Genomic DNA, 15883 nt, shown 5'->3' on the forward strand with positions numbered 1-15883 from the left:
ATAAACATTATATTCGAAATTAAACCTCTGTTATGTCACAACTGTGTCTTACGTTCAAGTCTTTGAATATTTCAACAATAATATTACTTTTAAGTCAAATGCAAGGTCATTGTTTTGATCTATTATTGAAACCAATTCATTCAAAATTGACACCAAAGAGACTGATTGAGGAGAGAGAGACCTGATGGATGAGGCTCTCTCGCCCCCCGGCTGTGTGACTCCAGATTTCGGCCTGTCTCCCTTGCACAGAGTTTCAGTGTTTGGAGAAAACAATGACACACAGTCAGTAATCATGCGCGTGAGGAGTGAATGTATTTATTATGGGACAAAGAAACAGTTTATCGTGTCATAAATGGAACTGTTCTCCAGACTGAAAATACAGAGTGGATGGAGGTCAGGGAGGGCGCTGGAATTCAGCACATTGACACACACACACACATGTAAACAGTATATTTGTATTTTGTGTTTCTATTTTTGTCCTTTATGCCATAAATTTAAGTTTCACATTGTTTTCTTTGAGTGAAACTTACCAAATTAAATTGCATTTGTAAAAAGCATTTGAGTTACTATCCCTAGATACTGGATAAACCTTATATAGTCCTTTTTCAAAGCTCCATATGTTTGTTTACAGCTAGAAGCCCCGGGACATCTGCACTTCAGCCCGTTTGGCCAGAGCAGCAGTGTTTGTGAGCGTCGGCCACACGTCTGGACGACTCGGGCAGTGAAAAGGCTGTGTTCATTAACATGCACGACCATCCACTTCCTCTGAAACGGGCCTTTGTCGCCCAGCAGATGCTGCGACACAGGGAAACGAAGCCAGGGCCGGATCAAAGGGGGAACGCAGATGGAGAAATGCACAGGGAGGTGTTTGGCACCTTTTATGCTTGTTTGTCCGTGTCATCGAATCTTAGATCCCATCAGAGGTGCTTGGCAAGGGTTTGTAAATGTACTGTACCTCAACTAGAGAGGACCTGCTGCTCCTATGAGTCATTAGGTTTCATTATTTAACAGTTCCTCGTATGGTGGGTGGAGCCACTTTCCTGCTAATACACCCTCTCGACCAATCGTGAGTGAGTCTCAGCTGTCAACCACGATGTTTCACCTTATTCACAGAACTTATCAGGAACTAGCTAAAAAGATAGAAACTACGTTCATGTGTACTTCGAACTTTTTGTTTGAGACCTGTCCCACCCACTGACATGGAGGAGAAAGGGTTTAGGACCGATATAGTGAGGCCAGCCACCAGGGGGCGATGTGGTTCAATTGGCTTCACGACATCGTCCTCCATCTCTATGTGCAGTCTACGATTGCACTAAATTCATCCATTTCACTCATTAAACCTAATTAAAGTATCATGAGCAATAGAAATACTTTATTTTCTCATTATTAGGAACAGGGATCGTGTTGTTGCACATAAGGTTTTTAAGAATCCGATCAGTGCTGCAGCAGTGGAGTGAGGGGAGGTGGACGAACGGGATTGGTCAGCGACAGACTGGCTGACCTCAGCACCGCCACCCACCACACTGCCTCAGTATAAAGGCTGTGGTCCATCCTCAGCCTCGGCTCTCTGGATACGCAGCACACAGCTACTGACCAGGCGAACCCTGAGGTGAGGTCATCTGCATCATCATCTCGAGGAAATAAGAGGAAATTCACTAAATATATATTTGTTTTTGTGCCATTGTCTTAAGATTATGATTTATTTTAAACTTGTGATCAATCATCAAATAGTTTGTGCTCTTTATCTCATGTTTTTGAAAAGTGCAAGTTAAGTATTCTAGAAAATTTGATGACTCACTTTGTTGTTCTCTCATGCTACTAAAATATGTTTAGACGGAAACATTTGAATTTGCCAAAATATTCTTGATAATTTAATCAAGTTAATGTGAAGTCTGTGTAATATTGTGTTTATTATTTTCAGTGTTTGTAACTTTTTATCAACAAAACACAACTCACTAATTCAATTATCAATACAGTGATATTTTGAAATGGATACCACTTCAAGGCTTTTTTGAAAGTACATGTCAGACAATAAATTGTTAAAAATAATTTCTTAAAACAAAATTATTTATATGTAATATCTGTTAAAAAATATGGTGCAATAAGATAATTAGCTGTTCCTTAATGGACATTATCCTCAGATAATTAAGAAAAAAATCTGAACTTTACCACTAGAAATCGCAGCAGCACAACAGATTTTTAGTCTTTTATTCATTTTCATGTTGAAGGAGAAAAAAAGTCACAATGGCGATGACCGACCTGGAGACCTCCATGGCGACCCTGATCGCTGTGTTTCGCAAGTATTCGGAGAAAGAAGGAGACAAACACAAACTGAAGAAGAGCGAGCTGAAGGACCTGCTGCACGACGAGCTGCCGGATCTGATGACGGTGAGAAGTCCGATGAAACAGGGTTTAAATGAGCCGAGAGAACATGGAGTATATTCTTAAACTAAACTAGTTTTCAAACCCTTTACAGAGGTTGAATTAGAACTTCGGTGGAAACTATACAGAGCTACAGTTCACTATGGAGTAGAGTTTGTTAAGTTGTTTAGGAGACATAAGATGAGTTGATAAAGGAAATAAATATTTGAAAGGAGGAATAAAAGAACTAAAGGACAGAAAGAAGAAAATAACCCTGACAATAGTACATCAAGTTAGTAAAAATACATTGAAATAATTCTCTTTTGTTCATGTATTGCTTAACTTAATTTGAAGCCATTTGTATTTGAATTCAAGATATTTTGGTTAAATCGTGTAGCTTCTATTAAAGCACGGATATCTATGTGGTAATTGTCCTGATGTGAACCCGTCTGCAGCACGTGAAGGACCAGGCCGAGCTGGACTCCCTGATGGAGAGCCTGGACACCGACGGCGACTCCGAGTGCAACTTCCAGGAGTTCATGACTTTCGTCTCCCTGGTGACCGTCTGCTGCCACGACTTTTTTTCCGAGCATGAGGACGAGTAATGAGGCGGGGACCGTGGACGGTATTGAAAGAAGGGGCTTAAGTAAATTGTTACAAATAAAGAAAAGAAGCAAGAGGCCCGGCAACGCAGAGCCTTCTCGACACCCGGGCAAAACATGAATCTTGGTTCTCTTTAACGACTTTTAGATTGTTGATTCGGCTAGTGAAGGATTATACATGTCTCCCTTCTGTTCTAGCAGACAACCTTCATTTCAATGTAAAATCTATAAATGGCTAGCAGATTTTGGATGTGGCTAGTGATTTTTTTAATTCACCAATCATATGCGTTTACAAAATCTTAGGAGGCCATAACAAACTATAGTCATAACAGTCACTTTCTAGAGATCCCTGCAAGTGAAAGACAGAGTTGGTTAAATACACTTGATTGGCTTGTAGAAGTTTCTAAATGTCTTGTGAGTTTGAGCTGCTCTCGCTGCTAATTTGATAGAATCCGGTCAAAAATGTGAAACGTGGCCGGTACATTTGCGAAATGGCTTGCAAGTTTCTTTCGTTAGGTGTCTGCAAAAAGAATAATAGACATTTTCAAATGTTGAGTTAGCTGCTAAAATAATCTGAAAATGTTGCTTGTAGACTAGATGAGTTTTCCCTCCAGCTGTGATGCTGTTAAGAGTTTGAATCCCGTAGAAACTGTCAAACAATCTTAAAAACTCTCAATGCAGAGAAAACGTAGCTCTGAACGTGTTAATCAAAACAGTGTGGAACAGAGAAGTGTCTGTCTGTCTGGTGACGATGTGTCTTTTGAAATGTGCAGATTTGCTGGTTTGTTTGGACGTGGGCAACATGATTAAATTATCAATGTGTAACTGTGAGTTTGTCTTTTTGGGATGAGGGTAATGCTCTTATTCAAAGGATTCGTAAAAATCATAGACTGAATAAACATGGACGAAGCGTCTCCACTTTATTTTTGGCATATGTCCCATCTGCTAACACGGAGGAGGCAGGGTTTATGACTATGACTATACTGCAGCCAGCCACCAGGGGGGGGGGGGATTTGGCTTCACGTTTGTGGAGACATCATGTCGTCAGTGTTTATCCACAGTCTGATGAAACTGAACAAGCTTGAGGAAAGTAAAGAAAGTAAGTTACACATTTTGCTTTAAAAGTCTAAATAATGAACAGATGTTTCCTGGTTAACAAACAGAATTCAGAAAGTTGAAGCAATCAGGACAAAGTCAAAGAAACAGCGGTTCCTCATCAATCATTTTAACAAAGAGATGAATGTTTGGTTTTAATTGCTCCAATTCAGTTTTACTTTAAGATTTTATGTGGGCAGAAGATTGTTTTTTAAGAGGTGGTTTTTTTAGGCAATTTTCTATAAAAGTCTGGTTTTGATAACAACATTTAGAACTAAAAAGTGTGACATTGCTTTGCCATTAGTCAATAACATTTGTGGGGCCATTTCCCTTGTGAGCCCATGTAGGGGGATTCAAACATGTGCCTTGAATTACTTTCACCCGGTGACGCCACATTAACAGTCCAAATATTAGAAGTCAACAAAAGGCCTTATGGCAACAGCAGATCATATTCCATCTTTTCTTTGTGTTCCACCGACCTCACTCAAACGACCCTGAGGGGTGAAGGGAAGTTCCTGTCTCATGAAACCAAAAGTCACTCTATTTGGAGGAGCGGAGGGTGGAGCCGAGGACCGTGCACGCCCACCGACACCAGCGATCTGCTCCCATTGGATGATACCTGCCACCAATCACCGCGCACACGACCCTAACGCATGGTGTTTTGTGTATTCCAAATGGACCATCATTTACAAATTGAACATGAGAAGAAATATTTGAGAAGTAGAGTCAGTCCTGCAACCAACTGGAGTCGCCGCCTACTGTTCATTTGTGAAAGTGCATGAAACCAGTTCTCTCTCATAGGCGAGTGCATTACAATGTATTTGCACAAAACTTAAACCACATGAACCCCTCACCTGTTCCAAAACAATGGAATCACACGTGTCCCTTCGGCCTCCATATGTCCCCGAAGTTAAGACACAGCCCTATGCAAAACTAGAACTAGTATTAATAACCAGGCGGAGGGAAAGATGTTTGTGATGTGAACACACACAGGGTAATTTGTGTGTGTGTGTGTGTGTGTTGTACTGCGTATGATGTCAGAGGCGTTACCAGCTGCACAGTTTCAGACATCTGCAGGCTGTTTAGCATCTGAGGGGGAGTCAGCCGCACGATTGGCCGACAGGGGAACGGGACTGGACCCTGGGGACTGACACCACACCCATCTGTGTGTGTGTGTGTGTGTGTGTGTGTGTGTGTTGTACAGCACATGCTTCTTCTTCATCTTGTTGTTCTTCTTGGTGAATGAGGAGCTGCCTAGCTGCCTGCAGATTCTCAGAAGTGGTGAGTTCTCTTTTTGTTTTACCTATTATACAGATTAAAGTTTTATTGTTGTCTTTTGTGATATTTTACTTGATGCATTTTGCAGAACAAGCTCACCTCGACATCAACAGCCACTTACAGATGTTGTATCTTTGTTTCTCCCTGGTCACATGAAGTAATGAGTCAGTAAAGTTGCGTTTTCAGTTAAGAATTAAAGCAGACTTATGTAAAAGGAAATGTGTAAGAGGAGTTGAAGTTCTATCCTCTTTTTGTTGTGGTAATAATGTTTTATTTTGGTTAACAGACAAAACTCTTGTCTGTTTTGATGCATTCCACATTTGTTTATTGGTTCCGATGAGCAGCTGTGAGCAGCTGGATGACAGAAACAATCTCTGACACTTCTGATCCAGTTGTGGTGTTGTGATGCAGAGGCATCAACCCAGGGAGACGCTTGAGAGACAATGTTGTAGTTTACCCTCCCCTGAAAACTATTTGATGCAGAAGATAAATGTTCATGGTGCTCAGAGGATGATCCCAAGACTTCTCCTCTGTACCAGCAGTCACTCTTTCACAGTCGTGCCAAATAACCTGTTTCTGTTCAGGTTGATGTCAGCATGGAAACCCGTTCACCGGCTCCAGAGGCTGTGCCCAAGATACTGATGCTGGGTACGTTCATGAGCGTTCACATAGACCACCTTATGTGTTGTGATCGTAATTTACACACAACTGCCGATAACTTCTGTGGAGTGTATTTGATGGACGAATGATATAGAGTCAGTCGTGAAAAAAAAATTCACTTCTACCAAGATCTCAACCCACATACTGATTTTCTTTCCAATTTGTTTCTAGAGTTCCTTGTTTTATCAGCTTTTAAAAAAAATCTTGGGGTTCAGTAAGGTTCTGATTAACTCATCAATATGTGATCAGAGGAGAAAATCCCAAACTTAATGTAAACACACACAGCGTCTTCTGGCCCAGCCGAGGTGTGTTGAGCAGGGAGTGTCTTATCAGCCTGGTGCCAGAGAGGAGCATGGGAAGGCCTGTGACGCCTCCGGGGTCTGTCGCTGTGGAGATAAAGGCCAACACACCGATACCAGCTGGTCCTTGTTTCCACAGCAGGGCCGGAGAGCAGCAGTCTGGGGCCAGGCTTTAGTTTTACACCTGAAGAGTATATTTCTAGAAATGAGAGGCATTTCTGTTTTCCCCCAAATATTAACTCTGATGAAGGAATCTTATATTTAAAATTTAAAATTTTATACACAAGTTTAATCTCTCATCCAACAGTTTTTCACTTTTGAGAAGCCGTTTGATGATTTTAAGTTCAGTTACAAAAGAAATGGCAACTTGTCGACCCAATTTTTATTGAAACAAGATGGCGATGGTGATTTAAAAGCAGAATTAATGGATGAGAGCTGTTTATTCAAGCTTGAAATATTAATTTTTTTACAGATGTCAACTCAAGTAAAGGAGAGCTTGCAGCCTTGATTGGAGGTGAGAGTTTAACTTCATATTTTATCTACTAAATAAGAACTATTTTGTTTACATGAAACAAGGAACGTCCATTTAATTTGTTGCCCTTAAAGCAATTTCTTTGTTTTCATGCCTCTGTATTTCCTGTTTAATGTTGTAAAATATGTGTCAGGGTTTCATGTTTTTTTGTGTTGTCCTCCTTGCAGGGATCGTGGGTGCGGTGCTGCTCGCGCTCATCTGTGTAATCGCTGTGCTGATGTGGTGCCTTTCCCGACATAAAGGCTCATACACGACCAACGAGACGGACGACGATGACGATATGGACGACGAGGACGAGGAGCCTTTCTGCTCCGACATGGTGCTTCAAACCAACCAACCTCTGGCGGTTGATGAAGATGAAGAAAGTAGGATAGAGACTTGATGGGAGCAGTCAGGGACAAATTAGATTTTGTAGCTTTTTTTTTATAGTTGTGAGAAATGTAAGGTTTTAATTTCTTCAAGCTGCAAGAAGCAAATTTGCACTTTGATGCAACCAAATTACATAAAAATGAATGGTATGGCAAAGCTGGATTTCACGTGTCTCGATTTTAACGCTTTAATATTTCCTTTTCTTTAAATTAATGAAATTCAGGCACAAACTTGAATGTAAACATCAGATCAGGATCCTTATACCAGAACATTTCCCCATAATCAGGGGACATAACACTCAAAATAATACTCCAGAGACCAAACGTAAAGATTAACTGCAGCATCTGTATGACTAACAGCTCACTGAAGTCTGATAAGAATGTATCCTGAAGTGCATTGGATCTTAATCAGCGACTTTAATTTTTCTTTTGCCTTCTTTGTAAAAATAAACTACCAGGACTTTTATTATATTTATTGGAATCCAGGGCAGCATTCACTTCCCTAACCAACATTTCTAGTTTACATTGGTTCTCAGTCCTCCAGACATTCATCACTGTGAGATACTTTCAATGTCTGCTTTGGCTGGAAAACTTTAAAATGAGCTTCCACACAGAAACCTCAGAAAGCCCCATTCACCACAGAGTCGCATGTTAGAACCTCCACCTGCCACCAGATGCTGCTGGTTGTCTCAAACGTGATAAACATCCATCAACATCTTAACTCTTGAGTGCAAGTGGTTTTTTCCACCCTGGTCATATTTGTGATCATATTTTAAGCTCGTAACTAACTGCAGACTTGATGTTCACTAACATACAACTGTCATGAATCATCTCCAGGAAATAATCCATACAAAGAAATGTGTAAACATTTAGACCAGAGAGTTGATGGCAATTTTCTTTTTTGACTTATTTTTACAAACAGAGAATGTTTTTATTTTAATAATGGATAGACTTAAACATTTGTAACTGCTTCCATATAGTTATTAAAAAACCCTGTGCACTTAGTTACATTTTTATAAGAATAAAGTTCAAACGTTTTGATAAATTGTATTTCGTGCCTGAGTGATTTATATAATGTTGCAGCTCTGTCATCTAGTGGTTAAAATACAGTACTGCACAGTTGATTTTCAGCTCTCAATACTTATTGCTCCAGCTCACAGAGTCCCTCAAGCATTTACTCTTTTATGCAATATATTTAGAGTGTTTCTAAAGGCTGAAGATAGTAAATAATGGCAATGGAGAGATGTAAAACAGCTTATACTGTTAAACTTTAAGTGCTACATTTTATTAAAGATATTTCATGGTACAGGTCAAAAGAGAATATGTAAAAAAAGCTCAGTCTTGTTCTTCTTTGAAATAGTAAGAGAATTAAATGAAGAAACAACATTTAAAAGGTATCAAGCTCTTACCAAATTGGACGATCACAACAAACCTCACTGAATAAATCGTCTTCTTTAGTCAAACATAATAAAAACTGAGATAAAGTCAAACACTTCTGCCTGCACCTCATCTGTGAATGTGAAACAAACCACTTAATATACCCATCCACCAAACATGTAACCAGTTTCCTATTGGATAATTGCATCTGTCAGTCATCAAGCTCCCTCGTGTCACCTGTGGCTCCTCCTGATTTAACTTTGGCAGTAATCAGTATCATGTTGTGGTTCCTCTCATTGTCAAACTGTAGCTTTTACTTAGTTTAACTACATTTTATTTTGTTGCTTTTATATGCATCCTCTACGAATCTCCTCTTTGTTCAGTACAAAATAATAACCAAAACGATATAAATATAAAAACAAAATGCAAAGAAGACAACAAGGCTTGTGTCTGTTTTAAAAAACAACAGGAAGCCCAACAAAAGATCCATATAGAAATCAAATAGTCCCCAAAATGTTTTAAATAGTTGGAACACAGAAGTTCTAAAAAAAGCCTTGTTCTCCAAATCATATCAAAAGCCCTTAAAAGATGATCCTGCCACAGAGACCAGCTGCAGCCAAGGATAGGAAACAACTGACATTGGTTATTCCTAGTTGTTTATTTAGTAATGCATTTTGTTTGTAGATTTGTATCTATTTAAATCTATTCTTGGTACAGCCTCCATGATTCAGAAGGTAGACAATCCTGGATATTGGTTTTAAATTGTTTGTTTTTTTTCTGGGAGAGGAAGCAAATATACTGAGAATGGTCTGCAGACCTGGTAAACACCTTTTTTAATTTAAAGGCTGGAAACACGGGGTTTCTTCAAAAACACAGACGTTGGAATTATTATTTGTGAATCCTCAAAGTGTGAAAATAAGGTTAAAATATAACGTAAATATGTGGTAATTAAAAAGAGAAGTCTCTGTGCACAATATGTCCATTGTGTCGTCTCAAATGAACGTTATGAGCTCGGACGTCTTTCTCACATCTCTCCCTCAGGATGTAGAACCAGTTAAATATCAGGCACAATGATGACAGTCAATTTAACCAACTCCCACTAAACAACGGAGCAACACTTAACATCTCTGCCTCCACAACCACCTATAAGAAAGTGTGTAGAAAGTGACAGGCTACTAGAATGGGTGGGAGTTGAGCTCTCCACATGTGAGGTCGAGAGAGAGAGAGCGCTGTGTGGAGTCTCTTCTACATTTGCTCCTCGTGGTTGTACAAGTCAGAAAGGTGACGGCAGATACAGAAATGGTGAGTAGCTCCTATAACCAAAGATTAATAGATGACTAATAATTCAAATTAAAGGGTTGTTGAGGCAAAGATTTAACAATGCTGAAAATGTTGGTGTTTTACACTTTTTAATTCAAAAGTCTCCTTCAGTGTAAGAGCGTAAACATTTCATTATACCAGGGTGCGCAGTGACACAGTTTCCCACATACTTGGTTGTTACAGATTTAAAATGCAGCTTCTGAGAAACTACTTTAAAATATTGAAACGTGATACAAGCAGTTGTTGATGCTTGGGAGGACAGCTAAGTGGGTTGTGGTATTTTGACATGAAGTTGCAGCCACTGATGCATTTTGTGTGTTGATAACTTACAAGTGGTTTTAAAACTGTCTATTAACACAATCTCATTTCAAGCTCCCAAATAGGAAATAAAAAATGTAAATACTACATTCGTCAGGGCAAATTAAGTCTTATATATTAAGTTTTATTCAGTTATCCAAAATTATGACGGTACATAACACACAGCATGTCTGAAACAAACTAAAAGCAACAGTTTTTTAGGAGATCATCTTGTTTTAAGGCCTTTCTATTATGTACGTTGTGAAGACATAAAGTCTAAATGCTCGTTAAACAGATGGTGAAACTGAGCTAAAAGAATTGTTTGTTTTCTCTGCAGTACGGGTTCATCAACAGCTGCCTCCAGTCCCTGGTGATGGAGCGATTCGGCCAAGAGACGTGGGACAAACTGAGGTCTGCACATGTGTGAGAATGGAAGACAACTGTAATGATGCTGAAGACTTTATGCTGAAATGTCACAACGCCTGTGCATGTTTTTGCGCAGCTCTCTACCCGGGGTCCAGGACACCTTCATGACGTACACGGTTTATGATGATATACTGACGCTGAGCCTGGTGGGGGAGGCCTGCTCACTGCTGGGTGAGATTTCCACCTCCTCTGTCCATGAGATCCATGATGAACAAAAGCTTGGTCAATGGGAAAGTTTGACTTCATGGCTCTTATCCAGAATCAGTTTTCCAGTTGTCTAATTCACTTTGTTCTTTAGTCTACAGTTGACCTGGACCATACTTTTCTCATTTGTCCATTTCTTTCATAAATGTAGGAGCTGTTGTATCTGTTCTCAAGGACAGTATCTCAAATTTATTGTAAATAACATTTTTTACAATTAATCAACGCATGTGCAGTGGGTGCTCGAGGTGCGAAAACTGCTCGTCTCTGTGTTTGTCTCTGTCGGGTGTTAACAATGTCCCCGATGAAATCCAACTGGTGTCGCCCAATGGACATTTACACAATTGCCTCAACATGAATAAAAAAAGACGGCACAAACTAAACACTGCTGCAGATGCACGCTCAGACTCCACACATTTGATCCGGTTTGATCTTTGCACAGCAGAGCCGCTCCAGTATTGGCTACACGTCATGCACGTCTGTAATGGTTTATGGTTTGGATATAGACAATTACTCCAGTTCAGAAGTTGCTCAACACCTTCACATACTCGGCAGCTGCAAAAAAGCTTTGTGCTTGACACATAAATTATTCCTGGACACATATGGATCACGTTTGACAGACACATGGATGGATGGAAACACCGGGACCTCTGGGGACAGATGCATAAAACATAACAAGAATTGTTTATTCACAGAATGTCAACAGCTCCTCCTATGGGGCTGATTATCTGGACTGTACATCCTTTTGGGGACAGGCTGTAATTGAATATGGGCTCAACACCAGCGCTTTAATGAGACACACACATGTGCAGTGGGAAGCCAGAGGACAAACTGATAAGTGCAACATGGACTCAATGCCTGTAATTCAGTGACAGGGTTTGCTTGTGTGTTTCCAGGTGTCTCGGCGGACGTGTTCCTGAAGCTCTTCGGAGAACACTTCTTTGTTTTCTGTAAGAAAGCGGGATACGACACCATGCTCAGGACACTGGGGGGAAATCTGTTTGATTTCATCCAAAATCTGGATTCTCTCCACAGCTACCTGGCTCTGTCCTATCGGGTATGCAACTGTCAAGTCAAAGCTTATTTGTGGAGCACAACCAAGATTGACAAAAGTGGTGCGAAGGCTTAAGATGAAAAGATATGAAATGTAAAATGCTAATTAAAAAGGTTGAAGATGTGCGTTTTTGGTTAAAGGGTTGTGTTTTTATACAGGAAATGAATGCACCATCTTTCCGAGTGGAGATGACAGATGACGGGAATATGCTGCTTCACTATTACTCGGACAGGAAGGGTCTGCACCATATTGTGCCTGGTAAAGAAACAATATCTCACTCCACTGCAGTCACCTGCATCTGATCTGAACATATTTAAACGTACAGATCCAGTGTCTGTTATTCTTCTTCATTCCTTTCCCCCCCACGTGTCCTTCCTGCTGCAGGCATCATGGAGGCGGTTGGCAGAGACCTCTTCGACAGCACAGTGACCATGGAGGTTCTGAACCAATCGGTCGAAGACGAGCGGACGGGGAAGAGGGAGCACGTCGTGTTCCTGGTCAAACAGACCAGCGGAGCCTGCAAGAGCACAGTCCAGGTCTTCTGCAGTCATAGAGAGGCGAGTGTATAGTTTCTGTCTTTATATGGAATGTGTATATTATGTGTGTTTCTGATTCTTGGCCCACTTATGGTATGTTTGATTTATTCCCCAGGAGGAGTGTTTCAAACGAATGAGGGACAGATATGTGTCACTGGCCGGGAAGAGGAGCGGCTGGGACCTGATCAGAGCATTGGCTCTCTCAGGAAAAGGTCAACTCCATATGTTTGTTCTTAGAATTAATCTATTAAACAAAAACAAGCCGCACTGTAACCTGGGCTGGAGGGGAGGGCTTAGCAGACAGATAATCAGTTGAGTAAACAGCTTCGTGCAAGACATGAAAAACAACTACATTGAAATGAGTCTGCTGATGCCTGACGGAATGGAGTTATGTTTATACAGTATATATTAAGAGTAGATTATCCAGCCACGATTTAATTGGTGTTTGATTTACTTCCTAGGCAGCCACCAGCGCACCTTCACTCCATGTTACCCAGACAAGCTGTGGATGGAGGAGAAATCGTTCTGCAATGCTTTTCCCTTTCATATCGTCTTTGACAAAGATGTAAGGCTCCATTCATATCTGTGGAAGTACTGGAACTATATTTTTTGTTTTAAATTAATCGGCTTATTGCCTGTTTGTTTGTGGACAGCTGAAGATAAGGCAGACTGGCGTGAACATACAGAAGTTTGTTCCGGGTCTTCAGGCCAGAGAGGCTACACTGGACCAATATTTCATCATTGTACACCCACAGGTAAAAGATGGTATTTTATCTAAACCAATATGGAAAACATACATCTCCTCTTCCTACACCTTGAAAACCATGAAGCCCGAAATATCCTGGGTTTGGGTGATTTGAGATTGTATCTGTCCTCCAGGTGACCATCACCATTGAGAGCATCAGGAAGTTCATCAACAGTCAGTTTGTCTTGAAGAGCTGCAAAGACACAAACTCCAGCCTCCAGCTAAGAGGTGACCCTCCACAACGCTACATAGAATACATGTAAAATAAAACCTAAACGTGAACCCCCTGTATTTATGTAATCTGCAGGTCAGATGTTGTGGATGGATTCCCTCGGCTGTATGCTGTACATGTGTTCTCCGAAGCTGAGGAGCCTCCAGGAACTTCAAGACGTGGGGCTGCACCTGGCGGACCTGGCCCAGCACGACGTCACCAGAGACCTGGTTCTTCTCAACCAGCAACGTCTGGCTGAGATGGAGCTGACCAACCAGCTGGAGAGGAAAAAGGTAGAACAGTCGTTTTTTTTGCGATAGTATATGATCTCTGTGGTGTGATGCACTCTACAAATCTGAGTGTGTCCACAGGAGGAACTAAGAATCCTGTCTCGGCACCTTGAGGCTGAGAAGGAGAAGACGGAGACTCTGTTGTATGCCATGCTTCCACGTCATGTAGCCAATCAGCTCAAAGATGGCAAGAGCGTGGAGGCGGGTAAGTCGACCTGCAACCACCCAGTTGTCCACATCGTACATGTCCGTCTGTTGCTATGTTAAATAGTTTTGTCTTCTACAGGGGAGTTTGAGGTGTGCACTATTCTATTCAGCGACGTGGTGACCTTCACAAACATCTGCGCTGCCTGTGAGCCCATCCATATCGTTCACATGCTCAACTCCATGTACTCCAGGTTCGACCGCCTCACCAGTGTACACGACGTCTACAAGGTATCATCGCTCCCCTAACATTTGTTCTAGTCTTTTTTTTTCAGCAAAATTACGATCTAGAGGGAACACACAAGTATAGTTGATTTATAGAATAAAAGTTTTCTTCACTTTCTCAAAGGTTGAAACTATTGGTGATGCCTACATGGTGGTGGGTGGCGTTCCAGTCCCGACCGACACCCACGCTTGCAGAGTGGCCAACTTTGCTTTGGGTATGAGGATAGCGGCCAGAGAGGTCACCAACCCTGTAACAGGCAAACACATTCAGGTGAGTGGGTCAAGTGCTTTTTAAACCGACTTGACAGAGCTGGGTAGTAGCTCTCGTTCCAACCACATAAAAAACAAGTGTGTAAGATGTTTGATCTGGCCTGGTAAACTCATGCAACTGGTACCTCTCAGATCTCCTTTGAACCAACACTACTTTCAGTCCAGACAATGCTATATCTGTAGTTTATTAGAGAATCCATTTGAGAACTTTACCTCATTAACTTCCACTCTCTTCAGGCCTCTGAGAAGAAAGTGTGCATTATCCAGAATCAGGGCCACATGGGACCTCCCATTGTTTTCTTGTTCTCCGGCTTGTATTTCTGTGCTGACACGGCATTACTGTGGGTTTCAGATCCGTGTGGGTCTGCACACCGGCCCAGTGTTAGCCGGCGTGGTGGGGGAGAAGATGCCTCGCTACTGCCTGTTTGGAGACACTGTTAACACAGCCTCCAGGATGGAGAGTCATGGACTCCCGGACCACATTCACCTCAGCCCTTCTACATACAGGTTTGTGTGTGCCTGTGTGCACGTATCTTCTCCCACTGATGCTGGCTCCCTGATCCATTCCCAGGTATTTGATGATCCTGAGCAATAATAAGGATAAGCTTTGTTTGTTTGAATAGCACCTTCCGTACAAGACTCGTTTTGCAGTTTCTAGCAAAATATCCTCCATCTGTCTTATGTGTTTATTATTATTATGCCAAGTTGTTTAAGTTGTAATGCACATGCACACATCCAAGGCAGCTCTCCCTATTACCCCTCATTTATCTTATCATGAGATGTCTGAGCTGCTGTTATACACCTGTCATCACCCTGTCGACTCAAAGGGTTGAAGGGAGGGGGGGAGGGTAAAGGATGTTTATTTGCCAAGCTGATTTCTCACTGTCTGGGCCCATGCCTCATCCCTCATCCCGTCATGCGTTCTGCAGTGAGCTCAGAGATACCGGGTTCAACATACAACAGCGCGGGCAGATTGAGGTGAAGGGTAAAGGCCTGATGACCACCTACTTCCTGTTGGGGAACCTGACGGCTTCCGAAGACGACATCATGGGAAGGGAGGCCGGGAAGACGTGTCTCTACAAGGACGTCCTTCAAGGCCAGAGCGAAAAAGGTAAAGAGGAAGTGGTTGACATCATGCTCAGTAAGCGAAGCTCAAATCATACTACTATGATTCAGGTTTATAACTCAACACAAACACAAGGAATCTGACATATGGTTCACTTATGGTTCACTAAATAATAACGTCTTTCATTTAGACCCTGACAAGGAGCCTGATTCGAGAGTTGCCACGCCCCCTGATGGATCCAGCGGCCCGCAAGCAGTCACCCCCTTTGCCTGGGACATCAGCCCCCCATATGCCAACGACGAGAGCAGCATCCACACACCGGAAAACAACTTCAACAGCAGACTCTGTGCTTTATTCTGACTGAGGATCCCTGAAGTTTGACCTTTACAGATTCTGTCTTTATAAATCCCTTCTTGAAATATTTATTGTATGAAAGCTTTTACTAAAGTGTGACACTGACAAATCC

At 41.6% G+C, this 15883-nt stretch overlaps 3 protein-coding genes across 4 annotated transcripts; all 3 read left to right on the top strand.

The window, feature by feature from the left end:
- The first annotated feature begins 1454 nt into the window (after window positions 1-1454).
- On the top strand, window positions 1455-3788 carry s100b (S100 calcium binding protein, beta (neural)). Its single transcript, XM_062380138.1, has 3 exons — window positions 1455-1609; window positions 2229-2388; window positions 2817-3788. The coding sequence occupies exons 2-3, from the start codon at window positions 2245-2247 to the stop codon at window positions 2964-2966; spliced, it is 294 nt and encodes a 97-aa protein (XP_062236122.1). The 5' UTR covers window positions 1455-1609; window positions 2229-2244; the 3' UTR covers window positions 2967-3788.
- A 1423-nt stretch (window positions 3789-5211) lies between these two features.
- LOC133933191 (small cell adhesion glycoprotein homolog) lies at window positions 5212-8245 on the top strand. Of its 2 annotated transcripts, XM_062380134.1 has the most exons (5): window positions 5235-5339; window positions 5425-5500; window positions 5921-5984; window positions 6768-6809; window positions 6995-8245. In XM_062380134.1, the coding sequence occupies exons 3-5, from the start codon at window positions 5933-5935 to the stop codon at window positions 7207-7209; spliced, it is 309 nt and encodes a 102-aa protein (XP_062236118.1). In that variant the 5' UTR covers window positions 5235-5339; window positions 5425-5500; window positions 5921-5932; the 3' UTR covers window positions 7210-8245. The 2 variants fall into 2 exon arrangements, with proteins under 2 accessions (XP_062236117.1, XP_062236118.1); XM_062380133.1 differs by lacking the exon at window positions 5425-5500 and having other exon boundaries at window positions 5212-5339.
- A 1329-nt stretch (window positions 8246-9574) lies between these two features.
- gucy1b2 (guanylate cyclase 1, soluble, beta 2) lies at window positions 9575-15883 on the top strand. The gene is made up of 17 exons (XM_062380891.1): window positions 9575-9874; window positions 10527-10600; window positions 10692-10786; window positions 11713-11873; window positions 12029-12128; window positions 12255-12433; window positions 12528-12618; window positions 12868-12971; window positions 13060-13161; window positions 13286-13379; window positions 13459-13655; window positions 13734-13857; window positions 13939-14087; window positions 14206-14352; window positions 14704-14858; window positions 15281-15462; window positions 15608-15883. Exons 1-17 carry the CDS (start codon window positions 9872-9874, stop codon window positions 15775-15777), a joined length of 2127 nt encoding a protein of 708 aa, XP_062236875.1. The 5' UTR covers window positions 9575-9871; the 3' UTR covers window positions 15778-15883.

This window comes from Platichthys flesus, chromosome 22 (assembly GCF_949316205.1).
Source record: "Platichthys flesus chromosome 22, fPlaFle2.1, whole genome shotgun sequence".
In the NCBI taxonomy this organism is placed as follows: Eukaryota; Metazoa; Chordata; class Actinopteri; order Pleuronectiformes; family Pleuronectidae; genus Platichthys; species Platichthys flesus.

What these genes read in the sequence shown, in the direction of transcription:
- s100b (XM_062380138.1), top strand. Translation starts at nt 2,245, where the DNA reads ATGGCGATGACCGACCTGGAGACCTCCATGGCGACCCTGATCGCTGTG. An exon ending in AGCTGCCGGATCTGATGACG is followed by an intron (nt 2,389 to 2,816) that starts GTGAGAAGTCCG and finishes ACCCGTCTGCAG; the next exon opens with CACGTGAAGGACCAGGCCGA.
- LOC133933191 (XM_062380133.1), top strand. Translation starts at nt 5,301, where the DNA reads ATGAGGAGCTGCCTAGCTGCCTGCAGATTCTCAGAAGTG. An exon ending in GCCCAAGATACTGATGCTGG is followed by an intron (nt 5,985 to 6,767) that starts GTACGTTCATGA and finishes ATTTTTTTACAG; the next exon opens with ATGTCAACTCAAGTAAAGGA. An exon ending in GCTTGCAGCCTTGATTGGAG is followed by an intron (nt 6,810 to 6,994) that starts GTGAGAGTTTAA and finishes TCCTCCTTGCAG; the next exon opens with GGATCGTGGGTGCGGTGCTG.
- gucy1b2 (XM_062380891.1), top strand. An exon ending in GAGACGTGGGACAAACTGAG is followed by an intron (nt 10,601 to 10,691) that starts GTCTGCACATGT and finishes GTTTTTGCGCAG; the next exon opens with CTCTCTACCCGGGGTCCAGG. An exon ending in ACCAGCTGGAGAGGAAAAAG is followed by an intron (nt 13,656 to 13,733) that starts GTAGAACAGTCG and finishes GTGTGTCCACAG; the next exon opens with GAGGAACTAAGAATCCTGTC.